General features: G+C 34.7%; 5 protein-coding genes across 5 annotated transcripts; 1 reads left to right on the top strand and 4 right to left on the bottom strand.

Annotated features, from left to right (window-relative positions):
• Positions 1-282: 282 nt before the first annotated feature.
• On the bottom strand, positions 283-2,457 carry LOC114407865 (ethylene-responsive transcription factor RAP2-12-like). The gene is made up of 2 exons (XM_028371141.1): positions 2,157-2,457; positions 283-1,466 (listed from the first exon to the last, which is right to left on the bottom strand). The coding sequence occupies exons 1-2, from the start codon at positions 2,377-2,379 to the stop codon at positions 652-654; spliced, it is 1,038 nt and encodes a 345-aa protein (XP_028226942.1). The 5' UTR covers positions 2,380-2,457; the 3' UTR covers positions 283-651.
• A 1,591-nt stretch (positions 2,458-4,048) lies between these two features.
• On the bottom strand, positions 4,049-6,948 carry LOC114407864 (subtilisin-like protease SBT1.5). The gene has a single exon (XM_028371140.1). It carries the CDS (start codon positions 6,748-6,750, stop codon positions 4,438-4,440), a length of 2,313 nt encoding a protein of 770 aa, XP_028226941.1. The 5' UTR covers positions 6,751-6,948; the 3' UTR covers positions 4,049-4,437.
• A 3,530-nt stretch (positions 6,949-10,478) lies between these two features.
• On the bottom strand, positions 10,479-12,682 carry LOC114407863 (translation initiation factor eIF-2B subunit alpha-like). Its single transcript, XM_028371139.1, has 5 exons — positions 12,099-12,682; positions 11,856-12,008; positions 11,626-11,767; positions 10,946-11,187; positions 10,479-10,869 (listed from the first exon to the last, which is right to left on the bottom strand). Exons 1-5 carry the CDS (start codon positions 12,495-12,497, stop codon positions 10,663-10,665), a joined length of 1,143 nt encoding a protein of 380 aa, XP_028226940.1. The 5' UTR covers positions 12,498-12,682; the 3' UTR covers positions 10,479-10,662.
• A 1,355-nt stretch (positions 12,683-14,037) lies between these two features.
• Positions 14,038-14,878, bottom strand: LOC114407862. Its single transcript, XM_028371138.1, has 2 exons — positions 14,635-14,878; positions 14,038-14,521 (listed from the first exon to the last, which is right to left on the bottom strand). The coding sequence occupies exons 1-2, from the start codon at positions 14,785-14,787 to the stop codon at positions 14,276-14,278; spliced, it is 399 nt and encodes a 132-aa protein (XP_028226939.1). The 5' UTR covers positions 14,788-14,878; the 3' UTR covers positions 14,038-14,275.
• Positions 14,879-19,548: 4,670 nt separating this feature from the next.
• LOC114407861 (pumilio homolog 23) lies at positions 19,549-25,906 on the top strand. Its single transcript, XM_028371136.1, has 10 exons — positions 19,549-19,835; positions 19,911-20,280; positions 20,367-20,669; positions 21,129-21,296; positions 21,788-21,931; positions 22,149-22,268; positions 22,497-22,682; positions 24,165-24,313; positions 24,882-25,064; positions 25,265-25,906. Exons 1-10 carry the CDS (start codon positions 19,666-19,668, stop codon positions 25,707-25,709), a joined length of 2,238 nt encoding a protein of 745 aa, XP_028226937.1. The 5' UTR covers positions 19,549-19,665; the 3' UTR covers positions 25,710-25,906.
• The last annotated feature ends 223 nt before the right edge of the window (positions 25,907-26,129 follow it).

Below are 26,129 nucleotides of genomic sequence, written 5' to 3'. Positions count from 1 at the left end.
TATTCTTGGATCAAATGAGGCACATGAATAATAAAATCCTCTGTGCAATTTTTTTCTGCGTCTCCAAATCTCCCTAATCCCATGGTAAGCTTCTGAAAATAGAAGTTTGTTTCTCAAAGCTGCTTTTTTATTTTTTAGGTCAATGGTCAATGTGTTTTTAAAGTATACCGAAGCCACTATCTTGAATCAAGATTCAAGACCCATGCCCCGTGTCACCAGCTGATGCTCCCACACAGCTACATTTTGTTTCATCATTCAAATTTTGTCATAGGAGGATAACCATAGAGAAACAACCCAGTTAAAAATTATCAGCAGCCAAGATTGTTTCACAGATCATATATAATCACCCTCGAACAACAATCGAGATTTCCCCAAAACTAAGGCCTTTGACAAGGCAAAGGACACCTAAATAACTATATAGCCCCATACTTTAGATACAAGAGATGCTTGAGCGAGTTAATTGTTTTAACTCCATCTTCAACACGGATGACAACCATTCCAGAAAGCAACAAAAATGGAAATTACATTTTTTTTTTCAGACACATGGGGGGATGTGTCCAACAAGAGAACAACAAATGCAACAAAAATCAAAAACAGAGAAAAACAACTTGTAGCTTTATTTACACACAGGGAGACCAAAGAAAAAGCGGTTCAGAAAACTCCACCAGCCATGGAAGGAATGTCATCAAAGCACCAAAGGTTCATGAGGTTTCCACCATCCTGAGTTGTGTCACCAGATAGCAAGGATTCCAATGAAGTATCGCCCCAGCTCCCTTCAAGATAAGGCATCTGAAAGAACTTCAACTCAGATTCAATATCCACAAGCTCCTCAGAGAGTGTCTTTGCAGAATCATCTTCAATAGATACCACATTCTGAGAGTTAGGCTGCTGCTTGTTGGCATTTTGCACAAAATGAGATTCACAATCCAAAGGAGCAGAAAGCATGGATGAGATCTCAGGAGCATAATCAAATGAATTACTCCCTTGATCTGAACTGAAGTAAAGGGTTGCATCATCAGACGAAGGAAGGGATCTTAGCCCATTTCCACTGCCAGGGAAGGAAGCCATGTTAGCATACTGGCTAACTAGGGGTTTCTGTTCCACCAGATCCATGTGATTGTTGCCAGCACTGAACTTGTGACCCAGATTGGGCTGAACAGTCTTAAGATTTTCCTGTGGATTTACCTTGGAACGTTTTACAGAAGAAGTACCTGGTGCCTCAGGAAAATTCACCTTGGCTTTCTTGCCACGAATCCTCCGTGCTTCAGCATCATAAGCTCTTGCAGCTTCTTCAGCAGTGTTGAAGGTTCCAAGCCAGACACGAACCCCCTTTCTTGGATCCCGAATCTCAGCTGCCCATTTTCCCCAAGGGCGTTGACGGATTCCCCTATACTGATTCTTCCTCTTTCTATTTGCAGATATCTCAGCCCGACCTTGGAATGCCACAGATTTCGCTGCCGTAGACACTTTCATATAATTGGAAAAGTGTAAAAATCACGGTAAGAACAGAAACTCAGAACCATTAAACAAAGAGAATAAAAATAAGATCAAGGCACAAACACGGATTCATATAACCATTTTTTCCCCCAATTCTCCCCTAAAAAAACCTGAGGATATTAGAAGTCTCAACAAGGTTAAAAGGGAATCCGAAAGAATCCTAACATGGACAACAAACAAGTAAAGTTTATTTTAGCAATGAACAAAAGGTTGCCATCCAAGTACCTCTATACTGAGAAAGAGAAGCTGCAGTAGCGGGTTATTAAGAAACACAAACAGCATCATTCTTAAGCATCTATCATTTCAACAGAATCCACAAAGTCATCCTTGAATTAAAATCAGCCGAAAGTGAACTCGTGTATGAATAATGGATAACAACACACTCCTTTAAAAAAAAAAAGTATTCCCTCATTTTTTATCTACCTGAAAAACAAATCATTCCAGAAAACAAGCCGAGATCTGTACCGAATAAAAGAGTTTATTGCAGATCTAAGAGGGGGGAAATCCCAGTGATCAACTCCATAAACGAAAATCAAAGCACATGGTGATAAATAAAATTGACTTCCATAGCATGAATTTTTTTTTTTAATGTTCCCAAATCAAAAAGAGAGTAAAGAGTGATAATTTTGCATAAGAAAGAAATGAGAGAGAAAAGTTACGACGAGAAGAGGCGGCGAAAGCAAAGGGCTTGACTTGGTGATCGTCGTCGTCGTCGTCGATATCAGAATCGTCTTTAAAATCCCTGAAATCAGCCTCGAAGTCAACGTCCAAGTCAGACTTCCGCTTCTTCAAATCCGGCCACAGGTAATCGGCGGTCAGGCGGCGAGACCCGGCGATCGCCGCCGCCGGAATGAAATCAGAGATGATAGCTCCTCCACACATCTCAGATGAAAAACACAACAAGACACGAAGAATAACAAAAGCGTCCGTTTTGGTTGAATGCAAATGAAGGCTCTCGGATGTCGGTAAATGGAGAAGGGGGAGTAAGCAGTGTTACTATTATGCCCTTGCCGCAGTCCGGTTTTTTCAACAAAAAAAAAATACTTATTACTACTGAGTCAAAATATTTAATTGATTAAAAATTATTTTTTATCAATTTTAATACAAAATATTATTAACATAATTTTAAAAATAATTAATATAAAATTACAAACTTAATATATATAAAACTTACAATTAAATAGTAGTATAAGAATTCTTTATACTATCGATAGATATTTATTTAATTGATTATATGTAATGATTTTTTTAAGGGAAAGATGTAATAAGGTTCTTGCCACTATATCTTTAGGTGAATTAAATTTTTTAATATTTTAATTTAATAAATTATTTGATAAATTGATAATAGAAAAATACTAGTAATTGAGAAGGAAAAAATTCAATGTAAGAAGGAGTACTAATTAGTCAATGTCTACTTAAGCCAATAAATAATTTAATCAAAAATTCATATATCACTTATCCAAAATTTTCAACAACAAAAATATCTATAAAAAAAGTGAACTCTTTTTTATATAGACCACAGTTATTGAATTAAAGCTTATTCACGTATATTTAAAGCAGTTGAATAATCATGATTTTAATTCGAGAAAAAGAATTAACTCTTTCTCTCTATATAAATAATATTATTGGTGAGATCAACAATTACATTATTAATATAATTGAAGAGTTAACAAAATAATATAAAAAGATATTAATAATAATAATAAGATTGCAAAGTAGCATATAATATTGTCTATATTTTTATAAATATAACCAATTATATGTTGCATTATCAAACTTCAATAGTAAAAAAAAAATACTATTATTGAGAATTATTTAGAAATATACAAATTATGCTAAAAATAATATATAATAAAATAATATAAAATGTAAAACTATTTTATATCATTAGTATATAAATATTAAACTCATAAAATATTTAATAAACTATTAAAGTTGCAAGTAAAAAGACTACCAAAATTATTTTTAATCATAATCCTACCTTGAATTACTTCTAAAAAAGTATAAATTAATAAGAATTAAATTTTAAAGATATCTTTATATTTAACATATTCAAACAAATTAATAAATCGGATTGGCATTATATTAATTAATATAACAAGAGCAAGATGTGAACACTGTGTTATGAATATGTACACATAAAGGTTGCGGCTAATTACGGTTATACCTCATTCTTTTGATAAAGTTGAATTTAACTATTAATAATACAAACACAAAATATTGAAGTGAATTTACTTGCACTAGTATTGGTTAAAATAGATATTAACAAATTCTTAAAATATGTAAATATTAAAATAAAACTTATATATAAAATGTAATCAAGATAACAAAAGAATATGTGATAATATATGATTTTTCAAAAAGTAAATTGATAGTAATATTTGGGTATAATAAGCACACAACAAAAAAGAACCCGACCTAGTAATGGGATTTTGTCTCATTCGTCATTATCACGGGGATGAAACTGTTGGTTTACGATCTAGTTTGCTTGGCCTACAAAGATTCATATGCATAAAATAAAAAGATTACCGTGTCTGTGCACATGTGCATGTGCCTGCCAAATCTTTGACCAAGCAAAGATGGGAAAGAACATACTGAAAGCAGTCAACAAAAATTGCTGTAAAAGGATGGGAATCTTTCCCTTATCCTCGTCCTCCTTTTTAACACAGCATTTTCTACAGACATTCATTCATAGTTTTACAACAAGAGAGAAGGATATATATATTTTCCATATATATATATACCTTGACGACACTGTAGTGTTTGGTACAACAATCCAACCCCCACCAGACGCTGCGCTGCTATCACACTAGTATACATACATAGAGAACAAGAAGTAATTTATAAGACAGTGCTAACTAAGGTGGTAAGATGGAAAAAGTGCAAAATTTATACACCCCAATACAAACCCCGAAGGAACCCAACTTATTAGACTAGAGTCTAGAGAGGTTGCTGCATGGTGACAACCAAGGGACTTGTGACAGTGTGCTTGGTATCAGACCAGACAATGGAACCAGTCTTGACAGTAGAACTACCAGGGGAAAGCTTAACTGCCCTGGTTTGCACCCTAACAAGGAAGTTCAATTTCTGACCCAACCTCCTGAAAGCCAGCGTGTCCGGTTCAACCGTGACCTCGGTGCCGGGAGGGGGTGCAATAGTGAGTGTGTAGAGCGAGTTGGGGTCTCCAACATTGGTGACAGTTCTAATAAAGTGTGTGGACATGTGCTGCTTTCCATACTGTTGAAAGACGGCAGATAAAGAAGGATAGTTAAGATTCCCAGAGTGACCAGCCCTCTTGGCCCCACTGCAGTCTGAAGCCTGGTTTCGGGTGATAACTCGGATGTTGTGGGAGGTATAGTTGGAATTGCAGAGGAAATCGACATAATCGTAGGTAGAGATGTCATAGACCAGGCCAGGGTTGATGGCACTGTCGGGATGAACATGGCCAGCCCCATAATCAAAGACGGAGGAAACATTGGCATTAGACTCATCGAGCATAGGGCCTCCTCCATTGTCAAGAGTGTAAGCAGTAGTGATGAGGGCAGATCGGATGGCAGCAGGACTCCAATCCGGATGTGCCGCTTTCAACAGAGCAGCCAAACCAGAAACGTGGGGGCAAGCCATTGAAGTGCCCGACAGAATGTTAAACTCACTCCTACGCTCATCAGAGGGAACTCCAGAAGGAGCAAGTGTACTGGGCCAGGCCGCAAGAATGTTCAATCCAGGAGCTATCACATCCGGCTTCAGGATCTCGGGGGACTCCGGGTTTGGCCCTCTCGCCGAAAAAGATGCCACCTTGGGCGCTGGTTTAATCCCGAGCCTTGTGCCCTTGAATATTATGGTTGCCGTGGCTGGTGACCGCAGCTGTGAGGCCAAGGACATGTATCTCCGAAGCTCATCCCCGCCCCCGGCACCCACGGAGGTCGCTGGGAGGACATGGCAGTCAGCCACCAAACCTTCCCCGTCGAAGGGTCCATTCGTCAAAATCATTCCAACTCCTCCCGCCTTCTTCACCACTTCACCTTTTGCGGCTCTCGAATTGACCCCTCTGTCACACACGACAATCTTCCCCCTCACAGACTTTGGATCCAACGAATCTTCCAAGCAAAGAGAGGAGGAGTAACCATCCGAACCCGCATACACCAGAGGATAGAGCCGACTCGGAGTCAGACCCGGTCCACCGTACACACTCACCCCGCCAATCACCTTGCCGTTCCCCAGCATAACATCCGCCGGGAAATCTCTGTCTATGGTTCCGGCGCCCACAGTGGTGACCCAGGGGGCCACATTGGTGACGGTGAGGCCGCCGGGACCGCCGTTTCCCGCGGAGGCAGACACGAAGACGCCAGCCTCGGAGGCTCCGAAGGCCCCGACGGCGATGGCGTCGAGGTGGTAGGGCACCACCGCGCCCCCGACGCTGAGGGAGATCACGTCGACGCCGTCCGTCACAGCGGCGTCGAATGCGGCTAGGATGTCGGAGTCGTAGCAGCCGGCATTCCAGCAGACCTTGTAGACGGCGAGGCGAGCCTTGGGAGCCATCCCGGCGGCCATTCCTCTGGCGTAGCCCATGGTGGAGGCAGGGAAGACGTACCTTCCGGCGGCAATGGAGGCCGTGTGGGTGCCGTGACCGTCGGAGTCTCTGGGAGAGCGGGACTCCAAAGTGTCGTTCATTTTGCCGTTGGTGGCTTCGTAACCGGCGCAGAAGTAGCGAGCTCCGATGAGTTTACGGTTACAGGAGGTGGGGGGAAAGTCTTTAGCAGCAACGCAGTTGCCCTTCCACTTAGGGGGAGGAAGAGCGAGATCGCGGTCGTTGAAGCTCTGGCTGTCGGGGGAAATGCCAGTGTCGATGACTCCGATGACGAGATCGGAGCCGAAATCGGTCTCCTTGAGAAGGCCATCCCTGTCGGCAGTGTTGAGGCCCAGGAACTGAGGGGAGCGCGTGGTGTGGAGTTGGCGTACCTGTTCAGGAATGAGGGTTATGACGTGGGAGAGTGAGTGCAGCTTGTGTGCCTCCGCGGGGGAGAGCCTCGCTGAGAATCCGTGGAAGACTGTTTGGTAGGTGTGAATAACGGAGGCGGTGGTGTCGGCAAGGGAAGACTGGTACCAGTGCCTGTGCGTGGGGAAAATGGAAGGCTTTGCTTCGTGCTGGACTTGCACTATGTATGTTGTCTTCTTCTCTACTTCCCAAGCGGAGGCTGAGGCTAAAGAGAGCACAAACAGAATGATGATGTGAGAGTGGGAGGGAGAACCCATTGAGAATGAATGATTGAGATGAGATTCTTCCACTCAGGTGAACACAACTTCAAATGGTAAAGGTAGTTCCTACGACCTAGTATGCTACTGGAACTGAGAGAGAGAGTATAGAAAAACAGTAGCAGTACTGCACTACTGCACGAGTCTGAGGTGGAACTCTGTTCTCTAGTGCTCGTCCTTTTTTCTATTTCCAGTTCACAATAACATTCTTTTTTTATGCACTTACTCCTTTTTATAAGTTTTTTAAAATATATATATATATATATAAAGCTAATTTTGAAAAATAATACAGTACTAGTATAAATATAAAGTAAACTAATGCATACCGTGTGAGAGTGCTAGTGTGCCAGTATATATAAACACGTAGATTACAAGCGTCAATTATCATAGACTAACCAAGAGATTAGCTTTAGACTTTAGTGAGAAGCAGAGCACATGTCGTATACCCCTTATAATAATGTCAATGAAATTGATGAAACACAAACAAAAGATATGTGTAAAGACAATGCCCTGGTTTTTTAAATATGACTATTATTTATATTTATTAATTATGTATTGATAAAACAATATTTATTATGCAAAACATTTCTCATGAAACGTCTTTTTTCTCTTTTCGGAGAACTAACTTATTTTTAAGTTCAAAATGTAAATCTATTGCCTTTATATAATTAAATATTTTTATGATGAAGGCATATAATAAGTAATTGTTTGTATTTTGACGGATTCATCATAATTTTATGAAATGAAATTGATTTTTTTTGTGTTATCCGATTACATTATTGATTGGCAAACATAAACTCAACGTGATAAAGGATCATTCATTCCGACCTCAGCTCACATTGACAAACATAAACTCAATGTGATTTTTGTGTGTTATCGGATTCATTATTGATGTTTTTGTGATGAAGGCATCTTGTGAAGCGAGGGCCTGTTTCATTCACACAACTATGATTGGGATCATTCATTCCGACCTCAGCTCATTTGACAAGCTTTAGGTAAATGTATTACAAGAATATCTGATCATATTTAAGAAGTAATGTTTTCTTAACAGTCCTGGTGCCTTAAGTCCTACATTGCCTTCTTCCTCTCTTATTAAACATGGGTGGTCACAATCCCCTACATGGTAACAGATTTTGGCTTTTATCTGTCGTTGATTCACCTTTTTACTGCAAAGTGAGTCATACTAATACAAATTCTACATTCTCTTTTACCTCAGAGAAAACAGGGAAGAACTTGGATCGTCCTCTGTCCAAGTACGTGTTACAATTTCAAGGGTGAAGGAGAAAAGATAAATAAGTTGGTTTCATCTTACTGGTCCCCCATCATCGTAACTTTTGGTTCAATATTTTTTAGACTAAAAAAGAAACAACACACGACAAGTAGAGTCAGCAAAGTCCACCCTATTCAAGGAAGATAGTGATTATACAAGAATAATGCTATTTTTTATAAGATTCATCTTATATTTTTTTTAAAAAAATTAAACAAAAGAAACATATTTAATGTTTTAATATATATATATATATGTGTGTGTGTGTGTGTGTGTGAGTATTTAATATTTTTATTCAATATTTTTATAAAAAAACTAATATATAATTTCTATATTTAAAAGCTATTATAAATTTTAATAATATAAAAATAATCATTTGAAATTTCATGCTCCTCACTCTCAGTAAGATTTCACCATTGACTTACTTTCTCACTCTCACAGCCTCTTAACTTCACACTTTGAATCCGTTTTACTCTCGCACAATGATTTAGAGTGTGTTCTCACACTCTCTCGCATAGTGGTTCACCCTCTCACTCTCTCTCTCGTGGTGGTTCACGCTCTTACTCTCTCTCTCAGTGGTTTACGCTCTCACTCTCACGATGCATTCATATCTTGTATCTTATTTTCGTTCGTTTGTGTTTGTTATTTAATTATGTTGATTTTGTATATTAATAATAATAATACACCATTCACCTCTGCATGGATTGAATTTATTAGATACTGACCATTTCAGTTTCATCCTAAGTTTTGTTTGTTTGGTATTCTTTGCCTCCTACTTTTGTTAATTTTCACCATTTTTAGAAATATGTTTGTACCATCCCTTGCAAGTCTTCCTTAATCCGAATGATTTACTCTTAAGTGCAGAACAAACCATCATTTATACATTTTCTATTACTACTTTTAGTTCCAAAGACTTTGACATAAATCTGATCTCTCTTTTTATTTGAAAAAAATTAGAATACATCCCTAATTAACTAGTTTAGTATTTTTATTTTTTATTCGTAAATTGATGAGTAATCCAAGCCTTCATTTACTCTTGTGTTGATATAAATATTTATTATACATAATATTAATCAATGTTTGTACTATTGTCCATGATCATACATACGATGAAGATCATGTAGTTCAAAATAAAATTGTTAAACCAAAGATTATTCATATCTATTTCAATTGTGGGCCAATTGGGATAGAATGGGTTACTCTCTCATCATTATCTAGGTTGTTCAATATCGAGAGAATATGAGAGTTATACAACTAGTGACTTATGTGTTTGAAGTTTCAATTTATAGTTGTTCTTGTAAAAATATTGAATAGTTAGAAATCACATGCTTTGCTAAAATTATAAGTTGTTATCTCACTTATTTGAATGTACTTCTTTGACTTTTTATATTTTTTCATGATTTTATTTATTGAATTTATTTTCTCATGATTTGATTTGTATCATGAAAATTTTATAAATTTATAAATGAAGGTTCTTATATGGTAGTGTTTGTAAATTCTCTATATTTGTATTATTATTAAAATTATTTTAAATTATGATATATTTAAAAATTATTTAATATTTATTTTCAATAAAATTCAATATTGAAATTTTAATTTTTAAATAAATATTTTAAAACAAAATTTTACGTAGAAAATAAATTAAATTACTCTATCCAAACAAATAAATCAAAATACAAAAAATTTAAAATATTCTATTCAAACAAATTATTTATAAAATGAAAGAAATTTAATTACAAATAATTAAAATGCTATGTATTTTAATTTCATTAAATAACTAGAATTTCTCGTCCAAGCACATGATTAAGGTTTCAACTTGTGGAAAGCAAAATGTCAATGATGTCACTTGCTGAGCAACACTTGTCGTCCAAGCAGTCCAGCCACGCTTGCAGCTTGGTCTCTTATTCATAAATATATTCAAGGATTTATTAAAGAATATCATTTTTTTTCCTTTTGGTGAAAGAATATAAACTTTTTACAATATTAGTACCCGAAATCCTCGTAAAAAAAAAATGGAAAAGAAAGAATATTAAAAAAATCTAATTGACAATGTGAAAAGTAAGAAACACTTCAAGTTGTGTATCCTATTTTTTTTACTCATAATAATTAATATACAAAACTTGGAGAGTAAAACACTCATTTTTTCCTCTCTTGTCAATTAGACATTTCAATATTACTTTACTTTTTTTCCTTTGGAGGTCCAATGCATGTACTATATATCTCTATGACTAGCTAAAAACTTTCTCTCAACCATTTTAAATTAACATCATTTTATCTTTATTTGTATATTTGATATTTTCAATCATCTACCTATATTAATATCCTCTTTTTCTCTTTCCAATATAAATTTTTTATAGTTTTCTTAAAAGGAATTGTTATAACACTTTCTTCATAAATTATTTTTACTTTTAATTCTTTAACCAAGTTCCAAAAACCAAAACGGAATGCAGTTCCATTCCTCTCACAGAAATCGCGCTATGCTTCGAAATTCAATCAAAGAATTAACAAATTACGTGTTGCACACAGATACTAAAACCTATCCCTAATTAATTGAAACAATACACGTGCTTGTCACAAAATTGTTTCATGTGAAATACATGATCTTGATAGGGAAAATAGGGGGAAAAATATACATGGATGGATTACTATAAGTATAGCTGGATGAGCTCATCACTAACGACAGATGGAGTAAGAACACCTAAATCTGTGAAAAGCAGAGTCAGGTATTGAGGAGGGGTGTAGTCCCGCGCGGACCTTTCAACCTCAACCTTCGATGGAATAGGTACGCCAAAATCAATAGGGCGTAATGCAGGGGCTAAATCCTTTTGGTCAAGAGGGTAAAGGCGAGCAAACTGCAGGCACAGTAACACAAACAAGACAACATAAATTCCTAATTCGTCAAAAAAGGATGAATGCATGCAAATATACCTTGTAGCTCTCAGCAGCGACATAAACTGGTTTATTCATACTGTGAGCAACCAATGCTATTTGATAGGTCCCCATCATGTTGATTATGCCCCCACTTTCGACAACTCCATCCGCACCCACAAAAACCATGTCCACCTCATCCATAGTATATGCAACAGCAGAATCTATTAGAAGTTTCACTGAAACATCAAGTTTGGCCAGCTCATTCGACAACCGCAAACCTGTTCGGTCTGGTCTTCCCTCTGCCAATTTGTGCACACAAGGGTTGAAGTGCAGATCACAATGAAGATGCCAAAGATACAGACTCCACGAGTTTAAAATGGGATTTATGAAGAAAACTATGGTGACTAAAATTTGAAACCAAACCTCACAGGCAATATCAGCAACAACAACAAAGCTTTATATCAATCAACAATAATGGACTAACAGAAACCAAATTATCAGTAAAATTGTACAGAGCAAGGTTGGCTTCTTGTATTGTTTTAAAATGAATAGGGTAATGAATTGAGAATAACAATTCCAACTCTCCTAACCAAACACTTGCAATTCAATCAGCTGCTAATTTATACTAGCTTATAAGCCTTCAATTAACTTTAAAGTTTTCAGCTAAGTTATGAACTAGTTTTGCTTTTGCCAAGACAGTCTATATAACGAGAGTAAGAGACTAAGAGGGCAAAAACCTGTGCAGAAGACCCGAAATAGTTTGTTATTTTGTGCAGCAAGTTTTAGGACTTCAAAGACAACTCTGGAAAAACCATGAACCAAAATTGTGCAGCCATCAAATATAAAATCCTGACTCAACATTGCAATAACTTTGCGGGCCTGCAAAGAAGGACAAAAAAAAAAAGGAATATGGGCACGAGAGTGAGGAAAGAAAAGAAAATTAGAGTTAGTGAGAGTTGGAATTTGCCTTGTAGGAGATTTCTCCAAACTTCTCAGCGCGCTCGATCAAGCGAGACTTAGCGGAATTGAAGTCTTCGTATTCTAAAGCAGAAGTCCGAGTGACATATCGCATAAAGAGATCACAGCCGGCTGTCAGAGAGATAGAGGTGGTATCCCAAGACTGCAATGCAAAGCAATGAAGAAGAATGTGTCAGAGAGAGAGAGAGAGAGAGAGCGTTGGAAATGAATGAAGAAACAATAGAGTGAATACCTTGAGAAAATCGGAGGCCTTCTTGAGCTCAATCTCGAGCTGCATCATGGTGGTAGCCTTGCTGGACCTTATGACGGCGGCCAGGGCCCGAATGGCGGCGACGGCCTCGGCCAAATGGGGCTGTTTCCGCCAGCTGTTAAACTCATCGATGACACTGAAGGGCTTGTCAGGATCGGGCCTGAGTTGAGGTTCAGGTTCAGGGTTGGGGTCGGGGTCGGGCCCAATAGCGGCCTGAGCCTGGGCCAGCCAGTCGCTGGTGACCACGCCGTGGTGCGCCGCTCTCGTCTCATAGTAGGCAGAGATATTAGGGTTAGGGTTAGGGTTTGAGGAGTCCCCCTTCAGATCAGCCTCCTCGTTCCGCTGCCTGTCCATGATGAAAGATGCTGATCTCCACCACATCTTTGATCTTCCTTCCCGATTCTATTCGATTCAGACAACAGCACCTCACCTATCTATCACTCACTAGGGTTTTGCTTGCAATTACCAATTCGCAAATTCAATTTACATTTCCTTCTTTCTCTCTGCATTTAACCCGACACCGTTTCACGTCTAAGCGCCTCTTTCGCTAATTCCCTCACCAAATCAGTTTTTTTTTCTTCTCATGTTTAATTGTTTATTGTAAAATTTGCAATTAGTAATTCTAAATTAACTACATTTTTTTAATTAGGTTCACCCACAGTTTATTTTATTTTGTTTGAAAGTTCAGCCACATAAACGAGTCTTAAGTAATAATTGTTTAGGGAACTTTTGGTAGGATTTTTTTTTTTGACAATCATGATTCTTGGAAAATTAAACTCTTGAGAATTTATTATAAATTATTCACTATAAATTTGTATATTTATTTATTTTTGCACTCAACCAATTAAAATATTAATGTCTTACAATGACATGTCTTCTTATTTGAACTTTGACAGCAGTCATGAGTTCAACCTAAATCAATGATCTAAAAAATTTAAATAAAACAAAGACAAAATTTTAAGTTGATTAAAATCATTGGATTTTGAAATTACAAACTTGATAACATCAGTTTGAATATTAAATTTGAGCATATAAACTTTCAATTAGTCCGAACCCATATTATTTTAAAAAAAATTAAATGTTGTGTAATTTTATAATTCTATAATTTTTATGTTATATACATCTCTAATTTCCATTTTTAATATTATTCATTAACTTTCTTTCATTTTATTATGTATTTTTTTATTTTTTCTCTATTATTATTTTTTTAATTTGTATTATCTTATTTTGTGATTTGATGATTCAATCTAAACCAACTCAAATATGATTTGAGTGGTCAATTTATATAAATATATATGAGCTAATTCAAATCGAATCATGTTTGAATGAAAATATCTCATAAATCCAAACTAATTTCACTAGTGAACACTCTATTTACACTTGTAAAGTTAGGCTTTAAAGTTCAAACAAAAATAACAAGAATAATATCAAGCGATTAAGCCTTTTGAACCAATTAAAATAGAGTGTAATTTAAAATTACTTCATTTCCTTCATTCCCCTCTTAACTAAACTAATAAGTAATAAGCATGTTAATGAATCACGGAACAGTTCCGTGAAGAAGGAACCAACTCTTTGTCTGCTTTTGGTTGAAGGAAACATTACAATTCAGGTTTCAGTCAGGTACATGTGTTCACATATAGCGTGATTGAACAGTGACTGGTCACTGGTTTGACCCCTATAATCCATGTCGTTTCTTTCCAGGAATTTAATTAATTATTTCCCTTTCACACTTTTATTTTATTATCCTTCTTATTCTTCTTATTATTATTATGTGATGAGGGTCTGAAGAGTGAAGATTAGTGACCACAGCAGCGAACATTGAAAGAAGATCTTTTTTAAAATCCAGCAACTTAAGTTAGCCTCCTTTTGCTTTTCTCATACATATCATATTTTCCCTCCTCTTCTGCTTTTGGCAATTGCCTTAATTTGTCTTTTTAGAATACAAAGACATACATTCAATTAAATTTATTGCTTTGTGATGGGAAGTCATCATCATTTTCTATCATCAGATAATACAAAAAACTAGTCGAAAAGTAAAGGCAATTAAGAAAAGCATTGCCATTATAAAAGTTACAATTCGCAAGAGGCATGAGCATTAGGAACAAAACCCTCTGCAAATACAATAAAGTCTTAATTTCTGATGATGCTCACTAAGGTAATTAGCAGAATGAGTTAAAGCCATTACAGTTCAAGTCCTTTTGCAGACCATCATTCGAGTTCTCTCCTTTAACTATCTGAAGCCAACTTTGTCGTAGAAGAAGATTCGTCGTGATTTGAGCATCTCTTGGACGATTGGTTGGCTCTGGAATTCTTTGGAAACAAGACCCTTCATCATACCCTTCACAAATTATTTCTCCAAACTCATCTTGGTAGCAGATTATGCCCTGAGAGTGATCTTCATAAACCTGTTTAATTAGAGACCAAATAGCTAGACATTAATTAACACAACTTACCAAAAGCATCTCTTTCACAACATTAAGGATAAAATTAAATGACAGAAAAAGATGAAGATATTGACCTTGTTCTTGATGGATGCTGTGATCCTCAGTACCGATGCCTTTTTCAGTGGGACATAGCTGCGTCTGGGCATCAATTTTTTGTTGGGGTACTTGAGAAATGATCCATATTTCTGAATTGGGATTTGAATTGAGGAAGTACAGTTAACAGCCATCAATCTAATTCTTCCAGAGTTCGATCTCCGAATAGAAGAATAAAATTTGGATAGGCCATGCCTATATAGTAACGGAATGATTTCTTATTAATGGTAAGCATTGGTTTTGATTGCTTATATTATAAATTCAATTATTTTTGGCTTGTGTCTTGTCATGATGCATTAAAATATAAATAGTCATGTAGGGCCTAAGTCGCTTATCCCTTACTTTAATTGCCGGTGATCTCCAAGTCACAGTTTTGTTTGATGCTTGATAGTGCTTCTCTCTTATCATTAAGTTGGTTGGTCCATTCACCATTTCACTATGGAATGAATGAATCTGCTATTTGTTCATTTATGATCATGGTTCACAATTTCCATAGTGGGTGTGTATCACAATATAAATAAATCACTCCATAATATGTAAGAAATAAGAATAATGTAACCAAAACAGAGTGCGGTAAGTCCAGCATGAGTTTTTCAGATAATTCTAAGTTAAATTAATTTTTTTTAAAAATAGGTTTAAAGAAATTCACTTATATTTTGTAATTCATTTTTCTGCTATTCCCGTTCAGGGCGCGCAAGCTAGCAACCATAAAATAGGTTCACTAATCAGAAGAATTTGCCAGAGGCAGAAATATGGAGCTATATCTATTATCATCAGTATCAAAAGTTTGTGAAAAGATAAAGTACGAAATCATGAGTTACCAAAATTATACTTGCAGTCATGCAGTGATTTTATAGTATATTGTTATAGAAAAGGCTTCCTCAATTTTGTCGTAGTGGAAATGATCTAATTTAAAATAGTGAAAGGTAAAATTTAACCTATCGTCTCTTAGATCAAGAAGAAAACTATTTATCCTAGTCTGCTGCATCCATTCCTTCTAATATTTGTGGGCCGAACATTATGACATATCAAAATATTCTCATATCCAAAGAATGTTGGCATGCCATTAAGATGAACCTTCATGGGTCAAGCTGTCTTGTGTATCAAAATATTCCCCTTAACTTCATAGGTCTCAGGGATGATCGAATCAGTCTTTGATATCATAGTGATCGGATTTAAGGCTCAATCAATATGGTTTGACATATGAGGATTGGATTACAATCTAATCCGAGAAAGTACACAACCCCTAACCTTAACCACAAAGTGTATAGAGGCTTAAGAGCATGAGGATCAAATTACAATTTGGTATGGAAGGGTACACAACCCCCTAGCCTAAAGTGGAAAATGCAAAGGCTAAGAGTATCAGGATCGGATTAAAATTCGATCCAGGATGGTACATGATGCATAAAATATATATGCACAAGGACAAGTGTACCTTACGCAGTAATAACAATGAACTTAAGTTTGAATGTCGTATCTAAGGAACCAGTTGTGTTTCCAAATAGTCAAAATTATTAAACCAAACAGTTAAAGTAAATTAAGAAGATATTGAATTTTTTTGTGATTTTAATTTTAAAAGAAAACAAGTAAAATAAGATAAATGAGAAAATTGAATGATATTTAAAGTGATTAAGGATTATGATTCACTAGTACCAATTTTTTCCCAACCATGTTCATAAGAAATTCCTACCCTAAGTTACCAATTTCCAAAGTCACCTAAAGCCTTTGATTTGGGTCAATAGGTGTTTTTGTCTTACATCGATACTCCAATGATCGTGAATGTATCAAATTAAGGCAAATAATGAAATAAAGTCTATGGATGACTAATTTAAAGATAAACTAATTTATTGGAGATTATCCAAACAGTTGGATCATGCAGTTTGATATAAAACATTCACTACCTAGATCCACCAAATACACACGGATGATCACCACTATATATTCGATTAAGTTAAGATTGATCAAGTCTTAATTAACAATAACAATAAGGCACAAATTTAATTAACATAAACCATTGAGTAGTTTAATTAAGAATAATAGAAATAGTACAATTGAGCAATTATAACATAACCCCTAGACTATAGGAGACTAGTTGTTGATGGCTAAAGCAAAACTAGAAAACCTAGAAGAAATTAGCATAAACATACTAGTAAGGAAGGAACGATGATCACAATCCATCCTCATGGTGTTTCCTACTGTTCATAAACGCTTTCAACGTTCTCAAAAAGGTAAACTAAATATTGAATTTTGAATGTTAATAGATAATTATTTTAATCATATACACCATAGATAGATATTATAATATGGTCTCTAAAGATATTTATTTTAATTAGGTATACTATAGATAAATATTCTGATTAGATATGATTACTTTAATTAGACATCTAAAGATAGTTACCTTGATTAAGCTCACTATCCCCATGGTGATATCAACTACAATCGCTATCAAAATCCTAAAGTTGAACCTTGATGTATTGTAAAATGATGAGGGCCCTTATGGTTGACCAAGGTCGTTGTTGGAAGTTTAAACATTGTGGGAGTTGCAAACTGATCACGACCCTCATGATGTTAACCATGACCATTTGGAAGTTGACCACGGTCATGGTCAATTTACTATGACTATTATCAAGTGAAAATAACATCAGATTTTTCATGAAATTGTGTATTTTTTTTTAACTTTTTCACTTGATTGAGTGACTATACTTCTACAAATTAATAACTAATATTCAAACGCGAATTTTGTCAAGAAAATACATGAAATAACAAAAAATCTCACATCAAATATCACTCAAATTATAATTTCACTACACAACTTCCTAGTCTCAAGAGTACATAAAAACTAAGAGTATGAGAGTCAAATTACAATTTGATTTAGGACGGTACAGGTATGAATTTTCACTTCATTAAGTCATGTATATGGTCCTGCATTCTTAACTAACAAATAAATGGACTAATTCATTATAGAGTAAATAGTATAAGTTTTGATTATATAAAGAGGTTTTACATTATTATTTAATTATAATTGGTATTTATAATAATTATTTTTAAATCATATTTATTATAATTTTTTATTGATTATATAATTTTTTAATACTGATCATGCATAAATATTAAATTATTCCTTATATTTTACACAAATTATTTCATACCAAATGGTTGTTCTAAAATAATTTTACATAGTTATATAAGATAAATGTTAAAAAAAATTTAAAAAAAAATATTTTTTTATTCATTGAAATTTATTAGAAATCATAAAATTTTATGGATTTCACCTTATATTTAATAAAGTTCTATTTTAATTTTGTAATTTTTAAGTAATAGAAAAGAGTGTTAAGAAAGATTGCCTTAAATATCATTCATCTTTGTATACTTAATTACACCTTGAAAAAATCTACAACCTGTATACAAAAATATAAATTTCAATAATACAATGTGTTATTATTTTTTTATAATAAAAGAATATTCTAATTCTAAATTGAAATATGTTTACAATTTTTTTAATTATTAATTAAAGGCACTGCATGTCAAAATGTCACTATAAGATTACACGGATTTTTCAAGTAGGTTATGATGGTTTTAATGTAGAGTCGTGTCTAATTAAAGATTTTCAAAACTTTAGGTTATTATCTTCAACGATAATTTCACTAAATATAATTAAGGAGTAGCAACATCACGTCAAACCAATTGAGTAATTGAATTTCTAACTTGATAGAAATCACATGAAAGTAAAAAATAATGACAAATTGCTTTTAATTTACTCACTCAATGAAACGTAAATATCTAAATTTGGTGCTTATTAATAGATAACAGACTCTTCCGTAAAAATAAAAAATTCTTAGACTGTGTTTGTTTGGAGAAAAAAATTAAGAGTAAAAACAACAAAATGATGGAAGATCTACAGTTTTAAGCTTTATTTTAGTTTATAATTTTCATAATTTACTTTCCTTTTATTTCTTTTCTTTCTATCGAACTAACCCTTAAAATATATAACAATCATAACACTTTTTTTATGAGTGTATATCAAACTTGACTATTTGTTAGGATTTGTCCATGCTCCATTCAATTCATAATTTCATATACGTAAAAAATATACAATTGAATTGGTTCAAATGGATCATATAATTAATGAAAAATTGAGCAACGTGATGAAAGATATTCTTGGAAGAACATCTATCGCTAATTTGTAATGCTTAGGGTTTGGAGGAAACTTATGAAAATCCTGATATTCAAATTTCCATATCACATTCACAAAATCCATCGTTAATCTATGCCATAAAATAAAGCTCTAGATTTATGGGTTATGTGTTTATCTCAAAGGGCTACAAATAAAGATTTTTAAGGAGTGGGTGTCAGTCCTTTCAACTCAAAGCACTCTTTCATTGGTAATGTGCCTCATGGGTGCAATTAGTTTGGTGAATTTTGAAATAATGGAGAGAAATGAGTGAGGAGAGTAAGAAGAAGCAAGCATGGGTGAGGGAGAGACGAGGAGACTCTGGTTTTAAAACAAAAAAAAATGGAAGAAAATATTTTTTCTTGTTTTAATGAAATGGGTCGCTTGGTATCTTTTAATTTTTCAACATTTTATCTTGATCATCTTCGGCCAATATCTAACCCAATCACATTGTATATAGATTAAAAAAAATTAAATCCTCTTATCTTTAAAATATTTTAAATTTAATAATTTTTTACTTCTAAATCATTTAAATAATTTTCTATTTAAAATTATTCCAAAAGTTATAATTATTTGGAAAAATTTATGCAAAAAAACATCAGAAAATACATAGTTGTGATAATTATAAAATAATAAATTAAATTCGAATAAAAAATTATTGAGGAATCAACGTCGCTATTAATCATAATAAAAATATAAAAAATCGTAGCATTTTTTTGGGGTGAAGGAGTAAAAGAAAAGCGAAAAGGGTTTTGCGTTGAAGAGAAGTAGGGTTTAGGTAATAGGTGAAACGGTGGGAGAGAAGCAGCCTCAACCTGAATCTAAGGTACTGCAATCTCTTATGGTTTCTATTGGTTCAAAAACATTGGTGTCAAGAAGCTCAATGGGCGAGCACGACTATGAACCCCTCAAACAAGGCAAAACTAAGAGGAGGAAGCATAAGAAAGGAGGATCCACTCATGCATTCGATTCCAACTCCTTCACTTCTCCGCCTCAACTATCCCGTGTTAGGTACCTACTCTGCTTCCCTTCAACTTTTTATGTCTTTATTTATTTATTCAATTTGCATTTCCTTTACCTTTGCAGGAAACAGCTTGACCCTGAAACAACCCAATACTTCTCTGAAATTTCTAATCTTTTTGAAAGTGACGGGGTTGAATTGGAGGATCGATCACTTATATGTGCTAATGCTCTCGAAGAAACCAAGGGGAAAGAATTCGAAATTGCAACTGATTATATTCTTAGCCACACTCTCGAGACCATTCTCCAGGGCTGTGATGTACACCATCTTTGTGATTTCCTTCACACTTCTGCTAACCACTTCCCCTATATTGCAATGGATAGATCTGGTTCTCATGTCGCTGAGACCTCCATCAAGTCTTTAGCTGTTCATCTCCAGGACGACGATGACGTCGTTCGCCCTCTCGTTGAGGAGGCGTTAACCATGATATGCAAGGTGGTAACGCATTTCATACTACTTTTCTGAAGGCTGTTCTTCTTCTTTAAATGTGAATTCTTATACGTATACATGTCATTTGGCAGGTGATTGCAGCAAATTCTGTTGATGTCATGTGCAACTGCTATGGTTCTCACGTGCTTCGGACTCTTCTTTGCCTTTGTAGAGGAGTACCATTAGATAAGTCCGGATACTATTTATCAAAATCAACTACAGTATTAGCAGACCGGTTGAATTCGAAGGAGTTTTCTTCAAAAAAATATGATGCAACAAATTTTCAGCCTGGATTTCCAAATTTACTGAAATCACTTGTGTCAGATATGTTAAAGCATGCTAAGAAATGTATCAAGATACTACAAGTTGACCAATTCAGCAGTTTGGTTTTCCAGGTATCATTTCCATCTCTCTTTATATATGGTGCATTAAACAAATACTTTGTACTCCATCAGGCTTGATATTTATTATTAGGTTGGGGGACAGCCTATTGTTGTTCAACGAAGTTCTCTTTTTAAAGAAATTAATTTAAATTTTTCTTGCTTTGGTTGACGGTGGGGAGCATTGTGGTGTTTATATTGTCTTAGCCTCTAGAGTCTGGTAATTCCATAAGTGGGGTTGATATTAGGATGGAGCTTATGTGAGTATAGCCTTCGTTTGAGTAATTTCTGGATCTGCTTGCTTTAGAACTTTATCATACTGTAAAGAGATTGTGAAATTCATTCTTAACTTTGTTCTCTTACCACTTCGGTTAAAGCATTTTCTATGGTGCCATTATGTGCTTACTGTTAGTTTTAGTTTTAGCTTTTCTCTTTGATTCCTCTCATCTCACTGGGATTTCTGATTAATGGCAGACAGTGCTGAGGGTCTTGGCAGGCGATGATGAAGAGTTGTTACATGTGATTCCTATCCTTCTTGGCTGCAAGGATAAGAATAATGCAGAGGACAATTTTATAGGCACTAGAGTAGTAGCGGAGCTCAAGAATTTGTTAAAAGAATCTAAATTTAGCCATCTAATGGAGGTGAGAAACATATAGATGAGGGAAAACTGTATAATTAGCTAGAGTAGTGCTGGAGCTTGTGAATAATACAAAGAGAAGTTCAATAGAAACTACATGTAATTAGCTAATTCTTATTTTGAAGATGTTTTAAAGAAAAGTTTCATATGTTCCTTTCATACTGTCTATAGTAAATGTGAATTTTTTTCTAGTGTTTTAGTACATAAGCAAACAAGCATTATATATCTTCCATCATAGTAACCTTTCCAAAAGATTAATCTCAAGAACTTTTTTTAGTCCCTAAATAATATCTATTGGTGGACATTGATCTGTGCATTTGACATGTTATGCTTGTAAATTGTTGTGATAGTCTATACCATCTTGTATGATGTATATTTTCATGTGCCATTATATACTTAACAATTTTATGCCTATGCAAATTTTATGGAGGCATCTGTAAAATTCTTTTTTCTAAAGAGATTCTGAGGTAATGAAATTTTCTAATCTTTTTGCAGGTTGTTTTGGAAGTATCTCCTGAGGCCTTATTCAATGAATTATTCACTAAAGTATTCAGGAATTCCTTGTTTGAGTTATCATCTCATCAACATGGAAACTTTGTTGTTCAAGCATTAATTTCTTATGCAAGCAATCAAGATCTGGTATTATGCCTACTTGCCATTCTGCTTTTCAATCTTGAACATTTTCCTCATCTTGCTAAGGGTGGCCACCAATTAATTTTATCTACTTTAGAATTAGTTGCATAGTGTTGCATGTACGGCATTTGTTATATACTTTCCTCAATGTCTATTTGTGTTACAAATTTCTCTTTGCAGATATTTTCCCAGGTTTGTTTTAAGATATTTTATTGTTTGGTAGATGGAGTTGATTTGGGAAGAACTTGGGCCAAATTTGGAGGGTCTTTTCAAAATGGGAAGGTCAGGAGTTGTTGCTTCACTTGTTGCTGCCAGTGAAAGGCTTCATATTAATGAACACAAGGTTTGCTTTAGTTGCATTGTCTATGATATGTGGATTCCTATATGCTTATGTATTTGATATTGCAAACTAATATATTGCTTCTAAAACCTAACTCTAAGCCTACAATGATTGCTTCAAAATTGAAAAGAAAATTGTTACTTGCATTACACACTGAAGTTATTTTACCTTCCTAATTCTGTTCTTCATCCTTGTGAAAACTTTGATGGACGTTTTGTAACTTTGGGGCAGTGCTGTCAAGTCCTTGCTGAAGCAGTGTGTCCAGTGGATGAGTCTCCAAAATGGATTGTTCCAAGACTATTGTTTCTTGATAGCTGTTTCACAAGTGAAGATAAGTCCAATTGGAGCTGGCAAAGTGGTTCTAAAATGCATGTCATGGGTTCTCTGATCCTACAGACAGTATTCCGTTTTAGAAGTGTAAGTGACTTTCTTGAAAATTGATGTTTTGGCTGCTTCTTTTTGGTTTTGTTAGCTCAAAAGTATTAGAGGCAGTTGTTGGGCCTGAACTAGGTGGTCCTTTTGATGTTGTGGCAGGTCCAAATATGACTAAGGGGTTGAGGGTGTATGAGAGTAGGAAAAAAGAGTGATCTGTATTTTGGGGTAAGTTGGTTATCTCAGTCACATGTGAGTGTTGTGGAAGGGGTGTTTTTAGGAAAGTGGCAGAGATGTAGTAGGGAAGACATTTATTTTGTATATTGTGCATGGGAAATTGGGAATTGAGAGGTCATGCTCTTTGCAAGGCCCTGGCTTGTATTTTCACTACCCTGCAGTGTAGTGGTTTTTTTTTTTTTACTTGAGTATGAAAGGTCACTACTTCCTGTATTGTTATCAATGTCAACTAGTGAAATTTCATTCCTGTTCTTTTGACCAAGAATTTAATTAGAATACATTGACAATGCAAAGGTTTGTTACATGGCCATCCAATCCCAGATTGTCATGTGTGTTAAGTTTATTGACTTTTATAATAATTACTTTAGAAGTCATACTTGGAATGATTTTTAATTGATTGACAATATAAAAAAAATCTTTGCACTGACAATGTGAAGGTTTCTTACACTGTCATCCAATCACACATTGTCATGTATGGAAAGTTTATTAACTTTAATAATAACTACTTTAAAAGTCATACCTGAAATGATTTCTGATTGATTAGCAGCATTAAGAAAAAAATTTACACTGACAGCAGAGAAATTGAACTCTTAAACAAAACATAGAGGAAGAATGTTCCATTTTTGTTGAAATCCTTTAATGGCACATAGCATAATGCTTTACGGGTTATAGCATTGCTGTTAAACTTATTCCTTAGGTGCAGATCTGGCATTTGTTCCTAAAGAAAAAATTTCATCCATCATCATAAATAATGAAAATCCTAATAATGAGTTTCAAGTGTTGTTGTAGCCTTGTTTGATTCCGAAAGATTAAGGTCTCCCTCTTTACAGACAATTTGTTCTTCCATGTGTATTTTAGCTGAGATAGTAATGCACATTCAGACATCTGATAGTGTGGTGAATTTTTTATAGTATTGTTGATGTCTTATTGTTATGGTGTGTTTGGATGTGAAGAAAGAAAATATAGAGAGAAAACATGGATAATGATGTATTTTTCTTTTGTTTGGTTGAAGAGAAAATATAAAGAGGAGGAAAGCTGTATTTTAGAAACAAAAATTCAAATTTTACTTTCCTTCTATTTTCTATACAATTCAACTTTCAATTTTGTCTCTTAATTTCTTTCCTTTGTACCAAACAGAGTATTACTGTAGGAGTTGATGGAAGCACTATGCCATAAATTGCTCATTGCTAATCTTTGTTATTTTATTTAAACCTACTAGTTTTATTCAGTGTTTACATTAATAGTTTATGGAATTGCTAATTTCCATTGTCCTGCATTCTATTTTGGTAGGAATGTATACAACCTTATATCATCAGTATAACTTCCATGGAAGCGACTCATGTGCTTGAAGCAGTGGTAGATGCAAGAGGGTCACATGTTATTGAGGCTTTTCTATGTTCGGGAGCTTCTGGGAAACAGAAGCGCAGATTGGTTACAAAGTATGTCTTTTGACTGTACATCTTGCATTTATGTTCTCTAGGGAATTCTTATTTATGCAATTATGCTAGAAGGATTAATGTTATAAACAAGATTTTTATATTATGTTTTCTACTATTTCTATATTAAACTACAATTTTTTCCATCATTATATCACATAAATTATGGGATTTATGTTCAAGTTTTATTTCATCGATACATGCACATGAAATGAGAGCAATTATTTGGCAGAAATCTAATTTATTTTATTCAAAGTTAGAATTTGACCCTTTGTGGTTTAGGATCCTTTAGATAATGCTTTCTTATGGCTAACACTAAATGGGTTGAAATATCTATTGAGATACTTTTAAAATTGAGGGGGTGTTAAATTCCAAAATTGAGAGTTGATGAGCCAAAGCCTAAGTTTTGGAGGGGGTATGTACTTTTTCCCTATCGATTTTACCTTTTAAAATATTTTATTTCAAGACTTAAAGTTGAAAATATTAATAAATCTGTATTTAATGGATTTCAAAATTGCTACTTTATTGTCTCTATCTTTTCCCCTTACGTCTTTCATAACTTATTTTGTAGACTACAAGGGCATTTTGGAGAGGTTGCTCTCACCTCATCTGGTGCTTTTACCATTGAAAAGTGCTTCACTGCCAGTAATCTGTCACTAAGAGAGGCTATAGTGTCTGAGATGTTGGCTGTGCGAAGTGATCTTTCCAAGGCAAAGCAGGGCTCTTACCTATTGAGGAAACTAGATATTGACGGGTATGCTGCAGGCTATTTAGTGTATTATAGAATTTCCAGACTATTGCTTTTGATTGAGAAAATATTTTTCAACTTCTTGTGTACTCAAACCTTATGAGTTAGAGTAAGACATCTGATGGAATGTTGTTTGGTTTCAGCTTTGAGTTTATAAGTTTATTGAAGTTAATCCTCATGATTTATACCCTCCTTTATTACCACAGATATGCTGCGAATCCTGATCATTGGAGGTCAAAACAAGCATCCAAAGAATCTACTTATAAAGATTTTTATACCATGTTTGGTTCCAGTGATACAAAGTTGACGGAAAATGATGCCTTTCTTGCTGACACTTCGAATAATAAATCAAATAAAAAAACTGTAAAGGAAATGAGGAAAGAAATTGACCAATCCCTAGGTTCTGGTGCACCATTTCTGAGCACCCAAAACTTCAAGAAAAACCCAAAAAAAGAAAAGCACAAAAGTAAGAAAAATGCTCAGGTTAGTGGAGATGATGTTAACTCTAATAGGAAGAAGAAAAGATCTAACAAGGAAAAGGTTGAAAGTGGGTTTGATATTGCTGCTAAGAAGACATTGAAGAAACGACGAAGAGATGATGACCTTTCTGAGGCTTCTCTGAAGAAAGTGAAGGCACCAAATGCAGAGTGAAAGACAAGTTTTTTCCTTAAAGAGAAGGATGGCGTTAAGCATGTCAGCAGGGTCCCCAAGATTTAATGCATGAAGGCTTGAATGATTTCCTCTTTGCTAGTAATTTTGTATCATTTTACCATGTCGCATAGACTATGTAACTGGAAAATTGCATTAAGAAAGGTAGTTACTCTAAAGATTTTTTTTCCTCTAACGAATTTCCTTAGCACCTCCTCCCCCCTCACCCCTATATACTGTGATGTGCATAATTATTATATATAACTTCAATACGAACGTAGAGATCGTTCCCCGTTTTTAGAATACAAATATTTTAAATTTTAGGTATATAAGAGAACTCAAAAAGCGTGGTTAGCAAAACTGTAAAATTCAATGTAAATTGCAATACATATAAACATTGGCACTTGGCAGTTGAAAGGTAAG

Source organism: Glycine soja, chromosome 3, assembly GCF_004193775.1.
Source record: "Glycine soja cultivar W05 chromosome 3, ASM419377v2, whole genome shotgun sequence".
In the NCBI taxonomy this organism is placed as follows: Eukaryota; Viridiplantae; Streptophyta; class Magnoliopsida; order Fabales; family Fabaceae; genus Glycine; species Glycine soja.
The sequence above is the reverse complement of the archived record's forward strand: the minus strand, read 5'-3'. Positions and strand labels throughout refer to the sequence as shown.

What these genes read in the sequence shown, in the direction of transcription:
- LOC114407861 (XM_028371136.1), top strand. Translation starts at nt 19,666, where the DNA reads ATGGTTTCTATTGGTTCAAAAACATTGGTGTCAAGAAGCTCAATGGGC. An exon ending in TCAGCAGTTTGGTTTTCCAG is followed by an intron (nt 20,670 to 21,128) that starts GTATCATTTCCA and finishes GATTAATGGCAG; the next exon opens with ACAGTGCTGAGGGTCTTGGC. An exon ending in ATGCAAGCAATCAAGATCTG is followed by an intron (nt 21,932 to 22,148) that starts GTATTATGCCTA and finishes ATTGTTTGGTAG; the next exon opens with ATGGAGTTGATTTGGGAAGA.
- LOC114407862 (XM_028371138.1), bottom strand. Translation starts at nt 14,787, where the DNA reads ATGGCTGTTAACTGTACTTCCTCAATTCAAATCCCAATTCAGAAATAT. An exon ending in CAGCATCCATCAAGAACAAG is followed by an intron (nt 14,522 to 14,634) that starts GTCAATATCTTC and finishes CTAATTAAACAG; the next exon opens with GTTTATGAAGATCACTCTCA.
- LOC114407865 (XM_028371141.1), bottom strand. Translation starts at nt 2,379, where the DNA reads ATGTGTGGAGGAGCTATCATCTCTGATTTCATTCCGGCGGCGGCGATC. An exon ending in TTTCGCCGCCTCTTCTCGTC is followed by an intron (nt 1,467 to 2,156) that starts GTAACTTTTCTC and finishes ATTATATGAAAG; the next exon opens with TGTCTACGGCAGCGAAATCT.
- LOC114407863 (XM_028371139.1), bottom strand. Translation starts at nt 12,497, where the DNA reads ATGTGGTGGAGATCAGCATCTTTCATCATGGACAGGCAGCGGAACGAG. An exon ending in ATTTCGGGTCTTCTGCACAG is followed by an intron (nt 11,188 to 11,625) that starts GTTTTTGCCCTC and finishes ACAAATTGGCAG; the next exon opens with AGGGAAGACCAGACCGAACA. An exon ending in TCGCTGCTGAGAGCTACAAG is followed by an intron (nt 10,870 to 10,945) that starts GTATATTTGCAT and finishes CTGTGCCTGCAG; the next exon opens with TTTGCTCGCCTTTACCCTCT.
- LOC114407864 (XM_028371140.1), bottom strand. Translation starts at nt 6,750, where the DNA reads ATGGGTTCTCCCTCCCACTCTCACATCATCATTCTGTTTGTGCTCTCT.